Source organism: Melanotaenia boesemani, chromosome 15 (assembly GCF_017639745.1).
Source record: "Melanotaenia boesemani isolate fMelBoe1 chromosome 15, fMelBoe1.pri, whole genome shotgun sequence".
In the NCBI taxonomy this organism is placed as follows: domain Eukaryota; kingdom Metazoa; phylum Chordata; class Actinopteri; order Atheriniformes; family Melanotaeniidae; genus Melanotaenia; species Melanotaenia boesemani.
The window spans coordinates 22,580,789-22,598,923 of NC_055696.1; the positions used below are offsets into that span (position 1 = coordinate 22,580,789).

General features: G+C 36.4%; 1 protein-coding gene across 2 annotated transcripts in view; it reads right to left on the reverse strand.

Moving 5' to 3' along the window:
• The window catches only part of opcml (opioid binding protein/cell adhesion molecule-like), a 411,108-nt gene that overhangs the window by 229,074 nt on the left and 163,899 nt on the right, over positions 1-18,135 (reverse strand). The window contains exon 2 of one of the 2 annotated variants that reach the window (XM_042007672.1): positions 458-533. In XM_042007672.1, coding sequence (XP_041863606.1) covers positions 458-533 — 76 coding nt within the window. Of the gene's footprint in view, positions 1-457; positions 1,126-18,135 lie in introns of those variants that run through there. The other variant, XM_042007670.1, reaches the window with a different exon arrangement.

Consider the following 18,135-nt stretch of genomic DNA (forward strand, 5'->3'; position numbering starts at 1 on the left):
TACGGATGATAAGATCTGTGTCAACCAGAACAGAGTTTTAATTAACTAGTTAAATAAAAGATAGTGGTTCTGTTTGTATTAGAAAACATTTCTTAAATTGTAGAGAGAGAGGGGGAGAAATAAAACAACCCTGGAAATTACAGTCGCACCATCACATACGCGATCGATAGACGTACAACCCTTCCTGACACTTCATCTGAGTATGTCAGCTGTGCATGCCCAATAAGATATTAAACAACCAGATCAATAACATTCAAGGACAACGAGAAAGAGCTGCTAAACCCAGAGTTTTACGCGTTAAATGCGTCACACTTGCAAGTTAAATCGTATGAAGACAAGCTCTGTTTGTGACCTTTTACCAACTCCACTTGCATAGGACCAGATGTTTGGAGCAGCGCGCGCTGTGAAGCAGATCATATCAGAGGCGTGATGGTGGAAAAACAGTCAAGATACTTACTTTAAGACGGCGCTGTCCCCCTGCCTGACGGTGATGTTGTCCTTCAGTACAGAATCCCCGCTTCTGGCTGGAACTCCTGCAGGTACAAGGAATAACAATTTAAGTCCGAGGACGACAAGGCATTTCCCAGGCGCCGCCACATAGCCACAAATTCCCATCTTTTTCTTTTTTGTTTTGATCCTTTTTCTCTGCCACTGCGCAACTTCCAGGAAAACTTAAACCGTTGGGTATTCCTTCAGCGTCTCGAGCGGCACGCCGCAAAAATTACCACTCCACGAACAAGATGCTGAAACCGGCTGAAACTGCGGTTGACCTGCTCCCCCCTTCTTCTTTTTTTCCTCTGAATAAACAGCCTTGTTATGAAATAGTGTCCGTGCAGCCGAGGCGAGGAGAACAAGCGTCCTTTCCGCTCCGCAGCCGCTCTCAAGAAACAGACTTTGGAGGATGGAGACGAGCACCGTGTTTCTCAGAGAAAATGCGCACCGTCTCCCTTCACTTCCAACTGTAATCGCCGTGAAATGGATGCTGTGGCAGAGATGCATCAGCCAAGTCTCCTGTATGTTTTCCCTCCTCTCCCCCCCGTGCTGACTATTCTTTCTGTCGTCTGGTTGAGGTGGTGTGAAGCTGTGCGTACTCAAAGCAAGAGGCAGAATTCGCTTCAGGATTTCTTCTTTTTTTTTTTTTTCATTAAGTAGACTATGGCTCCCTAAAGTAGTCTCTCTCTCTCTCTCTCTCTCTCTCTCTCTCTCTCTCTCGTCAGGTATCATGGCTCACGTGCACCATGTGGACCATATGGTCTGCAGCATGCAGGGCTGTAATAGTCATTGGGATTATCCTGTAGCTACCCCTAAACTTGGGTCCAGGTAGCACCAGTGGGTCTTTCTAAGGAGCATTTCTGTGGGACATGTAACAACATGACGAAGATAAATACTCTTACTGAATCTGAATATGACTTCTTCACAGCAACATTCTGATTCAGTTTCAGTTGTTTGTGCAGCACACATACAGGCAGTGAAAATAATATTCCCTCTCATTCTAATTTGGATCACTTGTTGCTCACTGACTCTCTAAGGACCCGTTTACACTTAGTGCTAATGTGTCTGGGTGATCTGATCAAAAGTGGACAGGTGTTGTAAAGGCATCCCCACAGGAGTCCTAAATGGGAAAGTTAATTGTTCTGTCTGCAAATAAACAGGTCAGCTGAGCCGCAAACACTATCAGCAGGTCTACAGATGTATCTGTAAAATCAGAGATACAGTCGGTTTCCATACACGGTTAAGTTGAGTGGTGAGGAGAGGAACAATGAACCATATTTAATCATAAACGATCCAACATCAATTCAAACTGTAAATGTCATCAAATATCAACACACTTGACACACTTAACCCTTAAAACTCCAAGCCGTTGTTTTACTATTTTTCTTTGCATGTTTCCTTTTTTTAAATCCATAAAAACAGTAAACACAAAGAATATTTTTACAGGACAGCCTCACTTGTGAGATTAGGATGCTAATATAAGGTAAAATGAGTGTATCAATACATACAGAGCTTTATTGTTCAAGTGGAAAATGACCTTCAGCCAACACAAATTACACACACCTCCAAAACTCAGTATTATATACCAAACAAAAAAATAATACAGTCTAAAGCTTAAAGAGGGAGAAGGAGGAATGGTGAGGGGGAATTCATGGATGATGTGTTGTTATGGAAATAAACAATAAAGAAAATGTTTGGAAAGAGTGAAATAATAACTATGATAACCATAACTGAAATATCAATCAATATCAGACAGTGTATGCAATAAAAGCAGTGATGCAAATGTAACAACAATAAATCCAAAACACCACAAATATCAACATTAAGAGGGAAAAAGTAAAAGCGGAGCAGTTCAAATCAACTGCTGTGGATTGGTCACTTTGTTTAGTTAAGAATACCAGTGGGATTTGGAATAAAAGACATTTTGAAGAGATCTTTAGCCAGTAAAACTCTAGATCACCTTCCTGACTTCAGGAGCTCAAACTGACAGAACAGAGGATGATGCTATCAGTACTTCGTAGAAATACCACACATATCAGCAGTGATCAAGCCCTTTCTTATCAGCATATTATTCACTCAAGTTTAATTTTTCCACATAAAAAACATTTACATATTTATACTTTTCCTCTAGGTCTTTTTTTTTTTTTGCTTCTATATAAGCTCATCAACTCAGCTCGTTTTTTTTTTGGTGCCACTGTGCGTCAAAAACATCCTGTTGGCTTTATTCCAGCCACAGAGGACTATTAGTTTCATTCTTTGACGTTTTAACTTTCTTGTCACTTGTTGATCTTTGGTTGCTCCTGACATTATCATCAATTTAAGGTAATTTGTGGAAAGTTTGACAAGAAGTGGCTTCAGTGTAATTTCTGGGTCTCTTAGCAACATAGCAGTGATTGCATTTTTATTTATTTATTTGTTTATTTATGTACAAAAATGTGATAAATGATGGTGGATCACTCATTATGGATATACCATATAGTCTCAGAATAAACATTTCATTTTGAGGCTGGATTGTAAACCTCCTGGACTGGATACAAATGCCTGGAAAACTTCTGTAGATCACCTAAAGGGTCTGCTATCAATCACAATTTACCCCACAGAGTTACACAGATATAGTTGACAACTGAGGGGGGGGGGGGGGGGGGGGGGGGGGGGGGTCATGGCATTGCAGACTTTTAAGAAAATATGTAGAATTGTTAACATTTGCTTTGTTCCAACAACCAAGTCTCCAAATTTACATCAACCAACTTGTCAAATGCAGGTTAAAGTAACACTGCAGCCTTCATTATAAACATTCCTGGAGCCGTCATTTTTTTATTTATAACTATTTCGGAAATCAATCTGAATGTCCTGATATTGATAAACATAATAAACATGTAAACATTTAAAAAAAATATGTTATTTTCAAGTTCATTAAGGAACTTTTATTTTTCCACTGCCAGAAAATTAAGAAACATTACGATAGGCCTAATGTGACATTGTTATCAAAAATTCTTGCAGTTGAGCAGGTGTTTTGTCCCTTCAGTCTTTCCGTAATCAGTTCAGACAGTATATGAAAGATATTTTTCATGTTCTCCTTTATGGCCAGAAAACATTTGCCTCTAAGTATTCTGGTCAACTTGTAACTGAATACAGAGAATACTTTTGAAGTAAATATTTGCTGATTAGGCAAAGTTGTTCAAATCCCTTTAGTCTGTTTGCGCATGCTAACTGCTAGCTTGCCAATGGTATTTTCTATAGATGTTAGCCCTAAGCTAGCATTTCTGTTTTTGTACATTTTCAAGTGTACTACTTGTGTGATTTCCCTGAGACAAAGAAAGCATTTCCCATGAGATGCTGATGTATTGTATGTGTTTTTGCTTATTTTTACAGTTTTCCTAAGTGTGAAAAATGGATTCAGCCGCGGATCTGTTGAGCGAGATCACGCCGCACACACAAGCGGCGGCAGAATATACACATTTTATTATTTTAATCGATTATGTTTTGTTGCTGCGTCAATGCAGAATCACATGCATCATGATGCATGTGAACAAAGTGGAGCCAAATGAGGAGTGAAATTTAAACAAAATTACGCATTGCATGAAAAACAAACCATGTGATGGTTGGACAGTGTAAAGAACGGATGCTGGTAAATACCTGAAAAAGGAGACATTCTCTTTCTGTCACCTTTAAACCCAAATTGAGCTCAAATTATATATGTATATATATATATATATATATATATATATATATATATATAAGGACATTGATACTAGCAAAGACATTGAGATCTGTCATTCAGGTAGTCTGAACTCATGCAGTCCAGAGTTTGCGTCCAAACAAAAAAGCTAGGGAAACTGAGAATATCCAGCTGGCATATAAATATAGTGATTTCAGTGAGTTTTAGTAGCATAGATTGATCCAGATTGTGTCCATGATGCATCCTGGAGACACATTCTGTTTTAAACTGTGAAACAAATGTGGACAAAAACAATCTGCATGCATCCTCAATCCACCCTTTGTGTTCACACCTATATTTCATGCAGTCCTCTCGTGATTGGATCACCCAGGACTCATGTTTAATACTGAGTGACCAGGAGCTGTAGCATACAGAACAAAAAAGATAAAACAATGCTGAACACGAATCAACAACAACAATACACTTCACACTCGTCACTTCTTACTCATGTACAGTAGTGCTTTTCTAAAGCACTCAAAACACAGTTTTGCTGATGTTCTGTTGAATGTATTAAGATGAAATCCTTGGGATAAACAGTCCTCAAATGGAGTGTTTTTAAGTGGCAGCAATGGCAGGAAACAGGTGAAAGACCTCTTGTAGTGAATAGAGTTTAAGGGATGCAGCTTCACCCTCAAGAATTTAACATTTTTTATGAAACAGACCAACAAAATACCAACAGTTTACAGTGGAGATCTGCAGCCTATAATGCTGTTTTCATCCCCTAGGATACAACAAAAGCTGAGCTGCCAAGCAAGAAAAGTAGGTCACCGCTCCAAGAATGTGTGTTCTTAGAATTTTGTTAAATCTTTCCTCAAGACTTTCATTATTACAGTTTTGTGTTGGTATGTCTTATATATTCAGAAGGTACAGCTGAGCAAGCTTGGGGTCAGGTTTTAATTCCAGCATTGTTACACCTAACTCATTTTTGCCTGGTCTCATCAGGAAGGTTAAAATGAAATTCATTTTTTTTTACATCAGCACAGATTGTCCACATAGCAAACATTTTAACTGCACTATGTTCCTTTCTTAATGTTCGTACTGTATATAATTTTTTCATTATTTTTCCAGCCAAGCATGAAGAGTCTAAGCAGCTGTTTTTGAGGTTACCATCGTATTTCCTAGTGATCATGCATGAAACACACATGGCTGCTGTAATAAGCTGTTTTGTTTTGAGTTCAAGTCCAATACACCAGAATATGGGAACCATGATCTGGCCTTGGATACAGCGCCCAGTCCATGAAGTAATAATGAGCAGTAAGGAAAGAATCATGTTGCTTTTATCTTTTCTATGAGAACATTTTCCATGTTCCATCTCCTAAGATGACACAATTAATTTTCTTTTGCCCTTCACTAGTAAACATTTATGGTTATATTTGTTTCAAAGCGGCATAACTTCTTTCTCACTTGCATCAGCCCAAATATTAGACACCTTTTTTCTTTTTTTTTTTTTTCTTCCTTTTTTTGCCTGTGAGCAAGGCTGTAAATAAACATCCACCAGGTGGGGGTTGACATTAAATTTGGCAGGTGTTAAACCTCTTGGGTCTGAGGTATAATTGACATTTTTTTACTATTTCTCTTTTTTATTACATCTATATTTTATCTTTAAAACAGATTACTTTGCCTTCTTTGGGGTCATTCTTTTTAGCACAATCGTGTGTGATTTAATAGTTTGTTTGTTTTTTCGTTTCATTTTGACACATTGTATTACCACATTGGACCCAATGTCTCTCTCTCTCTCTCTCTCTCTCTCTCTCTCTCTCACAGACACACACACACACACAAAGAAAAATCATATCTGAGTAGCAACAAGTTTGATTTAACCACATGTGTATTTAATTAGCCTTTTTTGTAACTTATAATGCAACTATAAATGGTTAATTAAAAACTATTTACAAATTTAATGGACTACAAAGTAACATCCATATTAAAGTGCAGGCAATATCTCAGGAAATTATTGTATGACTTATTACAATTTAATCAAGTATCACTATAAGATGCCTCACAAGCTGTGTCCAAAAAACACTTCCTGTTTCACCAGGAGACAGAGGGGTACATCAGACGTTCAGGGTGTGTTAGTCCTCCCGTGGCTTTTGGTCAATGTCCCTCCAAAACTTCCTCGGCAACCAAATGTATCACGTTGTTAAATTAATGTTGTAATTTATAATAACTCTGGTTACAATTAAAAACATTATTTTATTTTTTATATATATTTATAGAAAATTTAGCTTGTGGACATTTTGATGAGCCAGTAACTTTAGGAATCTACCAACTACACTGGCTGGTGATCCAGACAGTTAGTGCCCTGCCTCTGAGTATTATAAACTTCTTTCAAAGATCATACAGGCATCTGGTAATTTGTCTGTTTTTAAACTTAATATGGGGATGAAATTTTCAGTTCAAGCGTTTGAAGATTGGGTCGAGGAGAAGAGGTAACTTTGAAGGGAAAGCGTTAAAGATAATGAGAGTCTGAACTTCACTGAGCCACATTCGCTTTGTTTACTAATGTGCCCCTGCTCTGTTTCTCCCTACCCCAATCTGTATGCATGGAGGGGTTTCTGGCCACTAGGGATGAGTGTGGCACTCTGCTCCATATCTAACAGCAGCTCTCAGGATTACTATGACAGCGTTTGGGTCTCACGAGAAGACTGAACAAGTTAATTTCTTTACCTTAATGTCAGTTTGGCAAACTGTGAAGATATCAGATGGGGCAGGAAAAATAAAGCAATCCATTGACAGCACTGGATGCCATCAGTTGGGAAAGACACAAGTAACACATCATGTTGTTCTTCTCTGGTATCAAATGTTTGTGCAAGTGTGAAAACACTAACGGGCTGGTATTTGCTGCAGCTTGCATGCTCTTCATTAGACTCCTTGCACATGCAGTGGACTTGACAATAAAGTGTTTCTTTACGAGCAAATGGCTCTAAATTTGCAGCACCAATCACCTTTTTTTAAGGTGACAGGCTTTTTAAAGATTTTATTACCCAATTTTGTGGCTGCAACACAAAATTGAACTTTAATAGAAGTTGTCTTTCAGGTGACATTCACTGCTAAACACATATTCCACTTTGTCCTATCATGCCCTTTACTTTTCAGTTTCATGGTCTCAAGGCAAACGTCAAATCCTAGAAAGTCTGTGCAAAAGCCAGGGATACACAAGTCAGTGCTTGTCAAGACATATGTGCACCCCATCACCTTTATCCAAACTGTTGTTCAGTTTATTCCAGGGTTGTTACTGAGGAATTATTATGTTTTCTGCCAAAGAAATTAGCCAAAGATAAGACTTAATTAGAACTATATCAGCCTGGGACACAACACAAGTCCTGGCTGTGTGCACATCTTAATGGTTTTTAAATTAAAACCCCTTCCTGACCTCAGCAAAATCTAAGATATGTGGTCTTAATTAGAGTCAAGCATCACAGGAAAAAGGTGGGCTGAGGGCACTTATTCACAGACATCCCCTTCAGTCCATTAGGGCTGCAGCTGATCACATGACATGATTTTAGCACTTCTGCCATCAGTGCACAGTGAGAAAACAGGAGATTCAAAAACTCCATCATGAAAGGTCATGAAGAGTATCTTACACGTGCTGTAGGTTCAGCTTTCAGCTATGCAGAGCTGATTCGAGGCTAAAATAAAACTGCAATCTCTTTCAATCCATATCATATGCATGATGTTTTTGACCCTCAGCACTCTGCCTTGCAGCAGGTCAGGTACATCTGATGACCTTGCCAAAGCATCAACACTGGCGAGGATGCCAAGCATGCGGAAATGACAAATTAGTATGGCATTGTTTGCTGCTCAGCCCACATGAATCATTCCTGAAGTATCACACAAACACAGATAATGCAGGGAGTAAAAGAAAGATGCAGCTCACCTTATAAACAAATAAACAAGCTCATTTTATTTAAATCAGCATCTTCTAAATGGTTGCAACCATTTTTTTGTGTTTCATTTGTTTCATTTATGCATGCAGTGATATTTCCTGCAGCAACACATTAACACCGGACCTTTGGTGCTTTACTCAGACAATCCATCCTAATCTTTATTCATATCATGCAAGGATGGGCAGAGCTAGCAGACAATAGAAGGGCCTCTGACCAAAGCAGGCTAATACCCAAGCAAAAACACGGAGCGACTGAATAAAAAGAGCTCATTCAAAAGATTCAGTCATCTGCAGAACCTCAGATTCCTCTGGCGCACAAACAGCAACATTACACAACTAATTCAAGACAGACTGAAGTCCAGCAATGACTAGTGAAATTTTCTGACGTGTATAGTGTGTAGCCTGTTTTTCCTTCAGCTGCTTCTAGGTTCCAATTGTCTACCCACATGATAGCAATTACAGCATCTCTTCAGTGGTAACTTGTACATTTAAGACAGATTTATGGGGTTAATTATATCTCTGACATGCTAACCTCTCATGAGGCAGCTTTCAGTCTGAGAATCAGGAGAAATTTGCTGGAGGAGATTAAAGTAGCTCTGTATCCTCTTCAGTGATCAAATTTGAGCTCTTAAACTGTGTGGATATTTTTATTTAAGAATGCATTTTACATCAGTCTGGTATAGTTAATATATGATACTATTTTAAATTTAAAGGCAAACATTACCTTTTACTAACAGTCTTTCAAACTTAGCGGCATGTTTTCTGCTAAGAAATACTGCAATTAATGTGCACAAAAAGCATGATGACAGAAACAGCTCATTTAAAATTAAGGCGAGGCACATTTATTTATACACTGCATTTCATAGGCAGATGCATTTAATATTGATTTACATTAAGCTGATGAAGATGAGCAACATCCAAACATGAAAGGAGAAATTGAATAATTACCGAAATAAAATGCAGCCATGGAATGAAACATGGCAGTGCAAATGTGAACACAAAGGTGAGATCCAGACTAAAGAGACAGAGAAATACATCTTTATTTTTAGAATATTTCATAGTGCTTATATTTTAAAAAGCCCTAACATGCCCACACCGCCACAAAACCCCATCAGAAACTGTTTTGTTGTTATGCATTATTCAAAATACAGATTCTTTCCAACTGTGAATGCATGTATGTGTGCACATTCAGAAATGTGAGAGTTTCTGACTATTAAAAAAATGATCATAAATATGATCAAATTATAATAATAACTGCATTTATTTTTATCATATGTACTCACTAGCCAGTTATCAGGTACACCTGTTTAATTTTTTTGTTAACACAAATAGTCAACCAGCCAATCACACGGCAGCAACTCTAGACGTTGAATCACATGGTGAAGACGACTTGCTTAAATTCAAACTGATTATCAGAATGAGGAAGAAAGGAGATTTGGTTGTTTGGTTGTTGGTCTGAGTACAGAAACTTCGGATCTACTGGGATTTTCACACACAACCATCTCTAGGGTTTACAGAGAAAATATCAATTTGCTTGAACAAAAATGTCTCCAGACTGGTTGGAGATGATAGACAGGCAACAGGAAGTCAAATAAATTTTCTCAGCAAATGAAAATGAAAGAATAATAACACCTAAACGTGCAACACGTCCAACCTGGAAGCAGACGGGCTACAGCAAGAGAAGACAATTTGTTTCAGCTGAATTATAACTGAACTACAATGAACTGGTCTGTATCTGTATAAAAGCGTTGAGACAACTTTGTTTAAAATTTATACAACACAAATAAAGCTGAACTGAACTGAATCGAATTACTACATTGATTATTAGGACTTGTATCAATAAGTTGAAAAATATTTGGATTTGGGACTAAATAGAAGTAAGGTTTAAACTACATACTGTTTTAATGTCTACATATAGTAATTCATTCTTTCAATTTTCTTTAACAACTAAACATTTTAAATCTCAACGTGGCACCGTTTTTAACTAAATTAGAAAAACATAAAAACAATATAAAGCATCAAGGAGGACCCTTATCACACCCATTAAGCTCCCCTTGGTAAAGCAAATTTATTTACCAGCCAGCCCGAACATCCTTCTGGCTATGATGATGAACAGCACACTTTTTTTTTTTTTAGTATAAATAAAAACAATAATAAAAAATAAACAAAACTTGATTTGGCAAGATAAAAGTTGTGTATCAGGCTCCAGACCTTTTCCAGCCAATATATAATCTACTGTCTAAAAGATTGACCCTCATGCTGAATAACATCCTAATATGCCAGTCAGTGCAAAAACTGTCTGCAATCTTTTCAAACAACTTAAAAAAAAATAAATAAAAGTCTCTTAACGTTCTGTAAACTGTGGGTGCATGTGTCACAGCTAATTTTAAAGACACGCTTGCTTGTCTGTAAAGAAAAAAAAAGAAAAAAGAAAAGAAAAAGCTGCAACTCACCCACAACATTTCAATCATATTTTCAAACCGAGTGATTGTGTCAGCAAATTGGCCAATTCTTTTTGAAAATGAAAAGATGTTTTGTCACATTGTGAAGTGTAGCGATCAAGTGTTTGGATGTTTGGGTTTATTTTTTTTCACCATGCCACTCAACCTTGGAAATGTCTCTCGTGTGTGTATCTGTACTTTGCTGCACTGTTTTTCTGTTGACACTGATGACTTTCTACACAAGAATATGGCTTTTGTGTAGATAAAAAGAAATGATTCGTTGGAATGTGAAACATATGTGAAACATATGTGAAAAGTCTGTATTATAAAATGCTGTAGTCCATAAAAAAGTAAACATTTTGTGTGTATGCAGTAAATGAAGCTTTGTTGCCATGTTTTACAGTTACTGTAATGAAAATGCCGATAAATGAATAAAAATCCCACTTTGGACGGTTGCAACATTGATTAAGATTATGAGGATGATGATAGTGAGAAATAACTCATCAGTATCAGTTTCTAAACTGTACAAATGGGGTATTTGCTCACAACAGCTATAATTTGCCTGATTGAATGACAAACAAAGTAACTATATTTATTCTTGTGTTAGAGAGATTGTTAAATGTGTTGTTTCCCAGCTATCCTTGAATGCATCACGTCTTGTCTATGAGAGAAACATTTGTTTGCAGACCTGGAAAGCTGCAGATTCAGACCCACAGTTGTGAGAATATTAAATGAACCACAGAGTATAATGAACCACATTATATGTTTAATTTCAAATTATTTTGCTGAATTGAAATTGAAACCTAAATGAACATTTTCATGTGATAAGTTTAAAATGACTGACATTATTTACCATTACAGTCTGAAAGGCAGGTCAGATATCAATCTAGGTTCAGCTACTAGGTAATAAAGTTTAGCTTGTTGGAAATGAATGGTTTGATCTGCACATGTAGTTTAATGAAACCGAGTCAACCTGATGAATTAAACACAAATCAATTATTAAAGTAATAAAGTGGATGACATGAAGAAAACACGCAAAAGCCAACGTTTTCATAAAAAAAGGAAACTGTGTATATGGTACGATTGGCAGACATTGCAGAACCACATATACCAGTTATTGTATACTGAAAGTTACTTTTGTAATTTATTAGGTATAATATATGTAAAATGAGTTATTCTTCATTCATATCATAAATGTTGGTATCATTAATTACATTTATTTTACTCTATTGCCCATACTTAGTGATTTTATTTTGAAGAATAAGAACCCTTTAGGTGCTGCAGGTTTTGAAGCATACTGTAAATGATAAAATAAAAAATGTTGAAATTGAACTAGAGTTTATAATGGCATTAAAATGATTTAATAAATGTCATATGGTTGCATCACAGGCTTGCAGTTGCATTCACTATATATTAGTGCTGGGCAATAATAGAAATTTTTAATTGCAATAACTTTTATATTATTATAGCATTTATATAACTTTTCCTTTAAAAGAAGACAAGAAAATGCAGTAAATTCTGCACTAAATCAGGGGAGAGCAACTTTCCACAATGGCTCTTAATATATGGCTAAATGCTAAAGAACTAACTAATGTTTTTAAATATATTAAAAATACAGATTTTTGTAAAGCAATTTTTCAGTTTTGTCATGGAATATTTGGATTGAATTTCCACACCATAACAACACTAAAATTACCAGTAAAAAAAACAAAAAAAACAAACTAATTAAATCTATTTTTCTTGTCAATAGGTGTAAAATTATGGATTTTTTTAATACATATATATCTACATCCCATAGAAAAATGTCTTTCTATCCTCTTTTTGGCAAAAGTTTTAAGCTTTCCTTTATTTTAAAACATTTTTTTTTTCAAAAGGTCTCGTAACATTTGCAGCTCTAAACGAGTTTTATTAAGCTTAGCTAAGAGGAAAAACAGCTCTTTGGATTGTAAAGGTTGCAGACCCCTGCACTAAAGACATAATCAGATTTCTCCTTAATAAACCTGCTCTCTGCTGATTACATCAGACACACTGTTGCAGCAGGACCAGACATGGAGGAAGAGTCCTGGACTCTAAGCCTCTGTATGTGGTTTCTCTGTGTTCAGAGCCAGTGAGCAACAAGTTTAAAAAGAAAAAAGAAGATGTGATAAATAACTACGTTAATTAATTAATACATTAACACAGTATTGCTGTAACGCTGTGCCCAGCCCTAAATTATATATATTTATATATATATATATATATATATGACAACACAAAATACACAGTTGTCTCATCAAACTGTCTGTTGCACCTTCCTCATCCAGAATCAAAGATGGCTGATAGCTGAGAAGATATGTTGCGTATTTTCTCTGTAATCCACTCTGCATCACGGATTATCAGCGCTTCCTAATCGGCTCCGTATGATGTCTTTCAAATGTGACTTCCTTAAACTCTGAATAAACCTCCAACGCCCCCACCCCTCCCCTTGCCCAGCAGCTGTGTTACATTGAAGAGCCACACTTCTGCCATCTAGCAGTGGAGCGTGGTAACCAGTTTAAGTTCTTTCTAGAGATATGGCCTGGTGTGTTGGCACTTAGAGGATTAAGTTTGAGTCATTAAACATTCTCTTATTAAGGTGCACATTTTTTTTTTTTTATTATGTAAAGCACTTTGTGTTTCTTTCAGCATGAAAAGCACTTTATAAATAAAGTTTGATTTGATTTAATTTGATTAGGTAGGGACAAACCTTTCCAGCATGGACCTGCAGCAATGATTTTTACCGTCCTGTCTGAAAGGTATTTACATGTTAAGGAAAAGTGTTTTTCTTTTCAGCTTTGGGATATGATGTGTGTGTGACATGTTCTCGCAGATGTATGATCAGTCAGTTAAACTTTTCAAACCTTTTCAGTGTTTCACTTGTTTCAAATTCCCACAATGAAATGGAGGACTGAAAACCAAAGACCAGAGATTTTCTATTAGATGTTTTAGCAGGTTTGAACCACATGTGTGAATGATAGGAATACACGTTTACATGTTTAAGGAAACTTAATTAGATAAACAAACCTTTGACCATTTGTTAGTATTTAGTAATTTGGTGTAATAAGCCTTCACTAGGATGCACGAAACCTTTAAACTGTTAGAATTGATCTGGTAATTAACCTTCAAAGCTGTCATTAGAAAAGACTTTAAGCTTCATAAGAATCAGAAGTATTGATCCTTTGGGGATAAATCCTTATTCAGAAGCTTTATGAGCAATTAAATATTAATATTTCTATACCTTCTTGACACCTGGAAAAAATGTTTCCAATTTATAATCTTTTAAGATTCATTATTGGGGTTGTTAAAAAGCAAACTGCAAATAAAATAATAATAATAAAAAAAAAAACAAATATAATTTTGTTTAAATTTGGGCATTAGGATTTAATTGTTCTCAAACACAAAACATTTATTGAATGAATAAATTATCCAAAACATCCAATAAAGTAACAATTAAAACAAATTAAAAAAGAAAAAGAACATGAATATTTAACATTAAACATAAACATTTTGTTATTTTGTCACTATACCATCACCCTAGGTGGTATTTCTTAAAACAATTGCATTTTATGTACATGTTGTTTGTTGGGACCTATTTCCTGTTAAACATCTCTGAATGCTATGCTTGTGTTTTTTCTTGGTTTGCACTACTTAAAACCCTGTGTGTTTGTTTTGGCCCACAGAGGAACACTGCACACATCTGGCTCTGCACCTTGGTCTTCCTCATCTGAACTTTCACCCTCTCCTGTTTCATCCTCTCTCTCTGGACTTTCATCCTCTGAAAGCTCCATATCTGATTCTCCCTGAATGATTTTGTTAAGGATCTCTTCTAACACTCTCATGGAGGCGTCCACCTGAAAAGAATATGACACAAGGAGCAGTACAAAGTCCTGATGTCTAGTACAGAGGACATTTATAAAAAAGCTTTTTTTTTCCAAATGAAGATAAATAAACTCAGCTCTAAAAACTCAGTCAAATAATTCCTAAGAGGTTTACACACTGGAAACACCTGGAAGGAGCAAGGAGAAAAATGGTAATGGCCACTACAAAGGACAAATGGTAATTTCTTGCTCTCAGAGAGAATATGATGAGGAGGATATTCATAAAACCTGAAGTTTTAACTTCTAATAAAGCTTTAAAAGTTAAACTTTTGACAAGTAGTATTTGGTGGGACACTGATTTACTAGTTGCAGTTTTGTTGTCCAGCAGGTGACACTGCTGGGAGAACATAACAGGTCTGAACGACCTGCTGGTCCAGAAATGCCCAGCTATAAATAATATTACATACCATTACAGTCCTTGAGTTATTATCAACACACAGTTACATTGTTATGGATTCTTGTAATGTTGTATTGTTGTAGACCCCAAATCTGGTGGAAATACACCAGTTAAATGGGCAGCTTGTGTGTTAAATGCAAAATTCTCCCCATAACTTGCGCCACTTCACAACTAGCACACTGGAAGTCTCATATCCCCTTTTTATATGATTTGTTCTTAATAAAATGAACTTTGCCTTTATAAGTGGACAAATTCCAGTCTAATAATTCAATATTTGGCCCATATCAAAGCAGATACCATTAAAAAGTCATATGTTTCTCTATTTAAAAAGCAAAACACAGCTTAATATTGGATCCAGCTGATATCAGCTGTGGCAGATTCAACAGAAAATACATTTTAGTTATGAATAGCAAAGTCAGTCTTGTAATCTGAAACAAATAATCACATCTGACAATTAGTACAGATCGACTGAGGCTGACATCACTTAACCAAATTACCTAAACAGTAACATTCAGTTCATGAATGAATGAAGACAAAACTGAGATTATTCTGTTTGGTAGCAAAGAGAAGAGGGTCAGCATTGGCAAACACCTGGAGACTCGGGCTCTTAAAATTACCAACCAAGTTCGTAACCTGGGAGTGTTGATAGACTCAGATCTGACTTTCAGCAGCCATATCAAAGCTGTCACTAAGAAGCTTTTTACCAGCTCAGAAACATCAACAGAATTAAAAGTTTAGTCTCCCAGAAAGACCAAGAGAAACTCATCCATGCATTCATCTCCAGTAGACTGGATTACTGTAATGGTCTTTTAACAGGACTTCCTAAAAAGAGCATTAAACATCTGCAGCTCATCCAGAACGCTGCTGCTAGAGTTTTAACCAGGACTAAGAGATCTGAACACATCACACCAGTTTTAAAATCTTTACACTGGCTTCCAGTCAGTCACAGAATAGATTTTAAAACCCTTCTGATCATTTACAAATCCCAGAATGGTTTAGGCCCAGAATACATCTGTGATATGTTCAGAGAATATAAACCTAGCAGAGCTCTTAGATCCAAAGCCTCTGGTCAACTAGTCCAGGCCAGAGTCCAGACTAAACATGGAGAAGCAGCATTTAGCTGTTATGCTGCAAACAAATGGAACAAACTGCCAGTGGAGATTAAACTTTCCCCAAATGTAGACATTTTTAAATCCAGGTTAAAAACTTTTCTTTTCTCATGCGCCTATGCATGAAATCTGCACGGTAACTTTTTTTTAACTTATCTTGCTTTTAATCATTTTAATGTAATTTATTATTTTATTGTGATTATGTGTTGATGCCTTTTACTATTCTAAATATCTGTAATGTCTTTGTTTTATGTAAAGCACTTTGAATTGTCCTGTACATGAAATGTGCTATACAAATAAACTGCCTTGCCTTGCCTTGCCTTCAATGAACCGTATTTCACATAGAACACAGACACAGATGCTTTCAATATGATCATAATCAAATTTACTCAAGTAAAAATGAAAAGTATGGTGCAGTGAAACTACTCTTACACATTTTCAAAAAGTTACTGAAGTTTTGGTGGCCAATTTGTTGAAGGTACATTCCCTAAGTTTAACATAGTTAAGGGTTTTCTTTAAACGTGTAAGTGCATGGCGGATGCCTGGACACGCCCACCTAAATGGTTTTATGATATCACACCCATGGGGGGTTTGTTTGGTGGTGAATATCGGGTGGTGAAGCAGGAGGCACAATAAAGTTTTTTGACCACTTTCAGGCCACATTTGACCTACAAAAGAGAGGTTTTGTTTAGTTTTATTTCAAAGTTTATACATTTTGTTTGGGCTGCCCATGGCCTTAAACTATAGCCGCATTTGGACAAAGAAGTTCTAAGATCACAGTTCTACTAACAGTCAACCTCAAATTTCGTGCGATAAGCTGCCCTTGCCCAGGGAAACTGTTTCATTTTGCATTCGCACAAGTCAGGGACCGATGTGACGCAACCGTCTGTGACAGTGATGTGTTACTTTAGTGCCACACAAATACAAAACAAAACCCCTCAAAAATAAAAAGAGAAGCAAACAGCACCACCAAGAAGCTAATATTGTTGTTGTCCTTAGCTGCAACAGTGGTTTTTAAAAATGGTGGGGCCACAAGAAGTGGAAATGAATAAGCAGAAATCCGGCAAGGGGCTTAGCTATCAAACACCTATGTTATGTGGCTTCCTATAGAACCCCGAAAACACCCTGCCTTGGAGTAGGAACTAAAATGGTTGTAGGAACTGAGAACCATGATCCCTAGTTCCCATCTGTCCAAATGCGTGAAGAAACAGCTTGGTTCCTGAAAAGGTTCCTCCATGGGAGAGCAGCATTTATGGACTTGGAGGACCGTTACACAAGTAAATATAACAAAGTAAATGAAATTTGTTACAACCCTCAGAATATCATAGGCATGTAGAACACATAAGTCTGCTTTATTAAACAATTCATATCTGTGTGTAAAGTTTGTGTTTTCAGTATTTTCTCTGCTGATTACAGAGAAGAGGGAAGTGAAGGTCTAACACAGACTACACAGGGAGAGAACATTGTTCTGAAATACATGAAAAGGTTTTAACCATCATCATCCAGTGTGTTCATCTAATACAATGTCAGAATCTCTCATTAATTTAGCTCCAGTATTGCTTCATGAAATGACACTGTTTCTTGCTGCATGGAGACTCTCAGCGGTCTAAATTCCTCGAACAAATGAAGGTCTCTTCAATACAAAGAAAATCAAAAAGAAAGATTCCTTTCTGGTCTCCAGCCTGATTTCAAAGTGATCTGAACCCCAACTTTTGAAGTTTCATATTAGCTTTTGATTATCTCTGCAATACACTGAGTCCATATCACTGACAGTGAAAGTGTTTCACATGTTGTTTCTTCGAGCCTTTCTCACTCTGATACACCGATGGCACATCAGAACAAAGTGGTAAAAAAAAGTGAATTATTATTGGATCTAGACAATTAATGTGACAAAGAAATGTGTTTTAATTAAATTTACACCAAGAAAATATATTTTTTCTCTGCCTAATGTAAAAAAGGAAAACATGACTTGCCCCAACACCTTTAAATTTTATTATATCTCAGTCAATGTGCTGCACCTGCTTAAAGCAGTGAAAGTGTATTTTGTTTCGTTAACAATGGGGGGCAACAATACAAAAATACAGTCATTAGTCAGACTTTGTTATTATATTTTTTCATTTGAAATATTTGATTTTAAGGCTCAAAATAAAAGTGAGGTGTACACTACAACATGCTTTAAAGTCTACATCTTTTCCA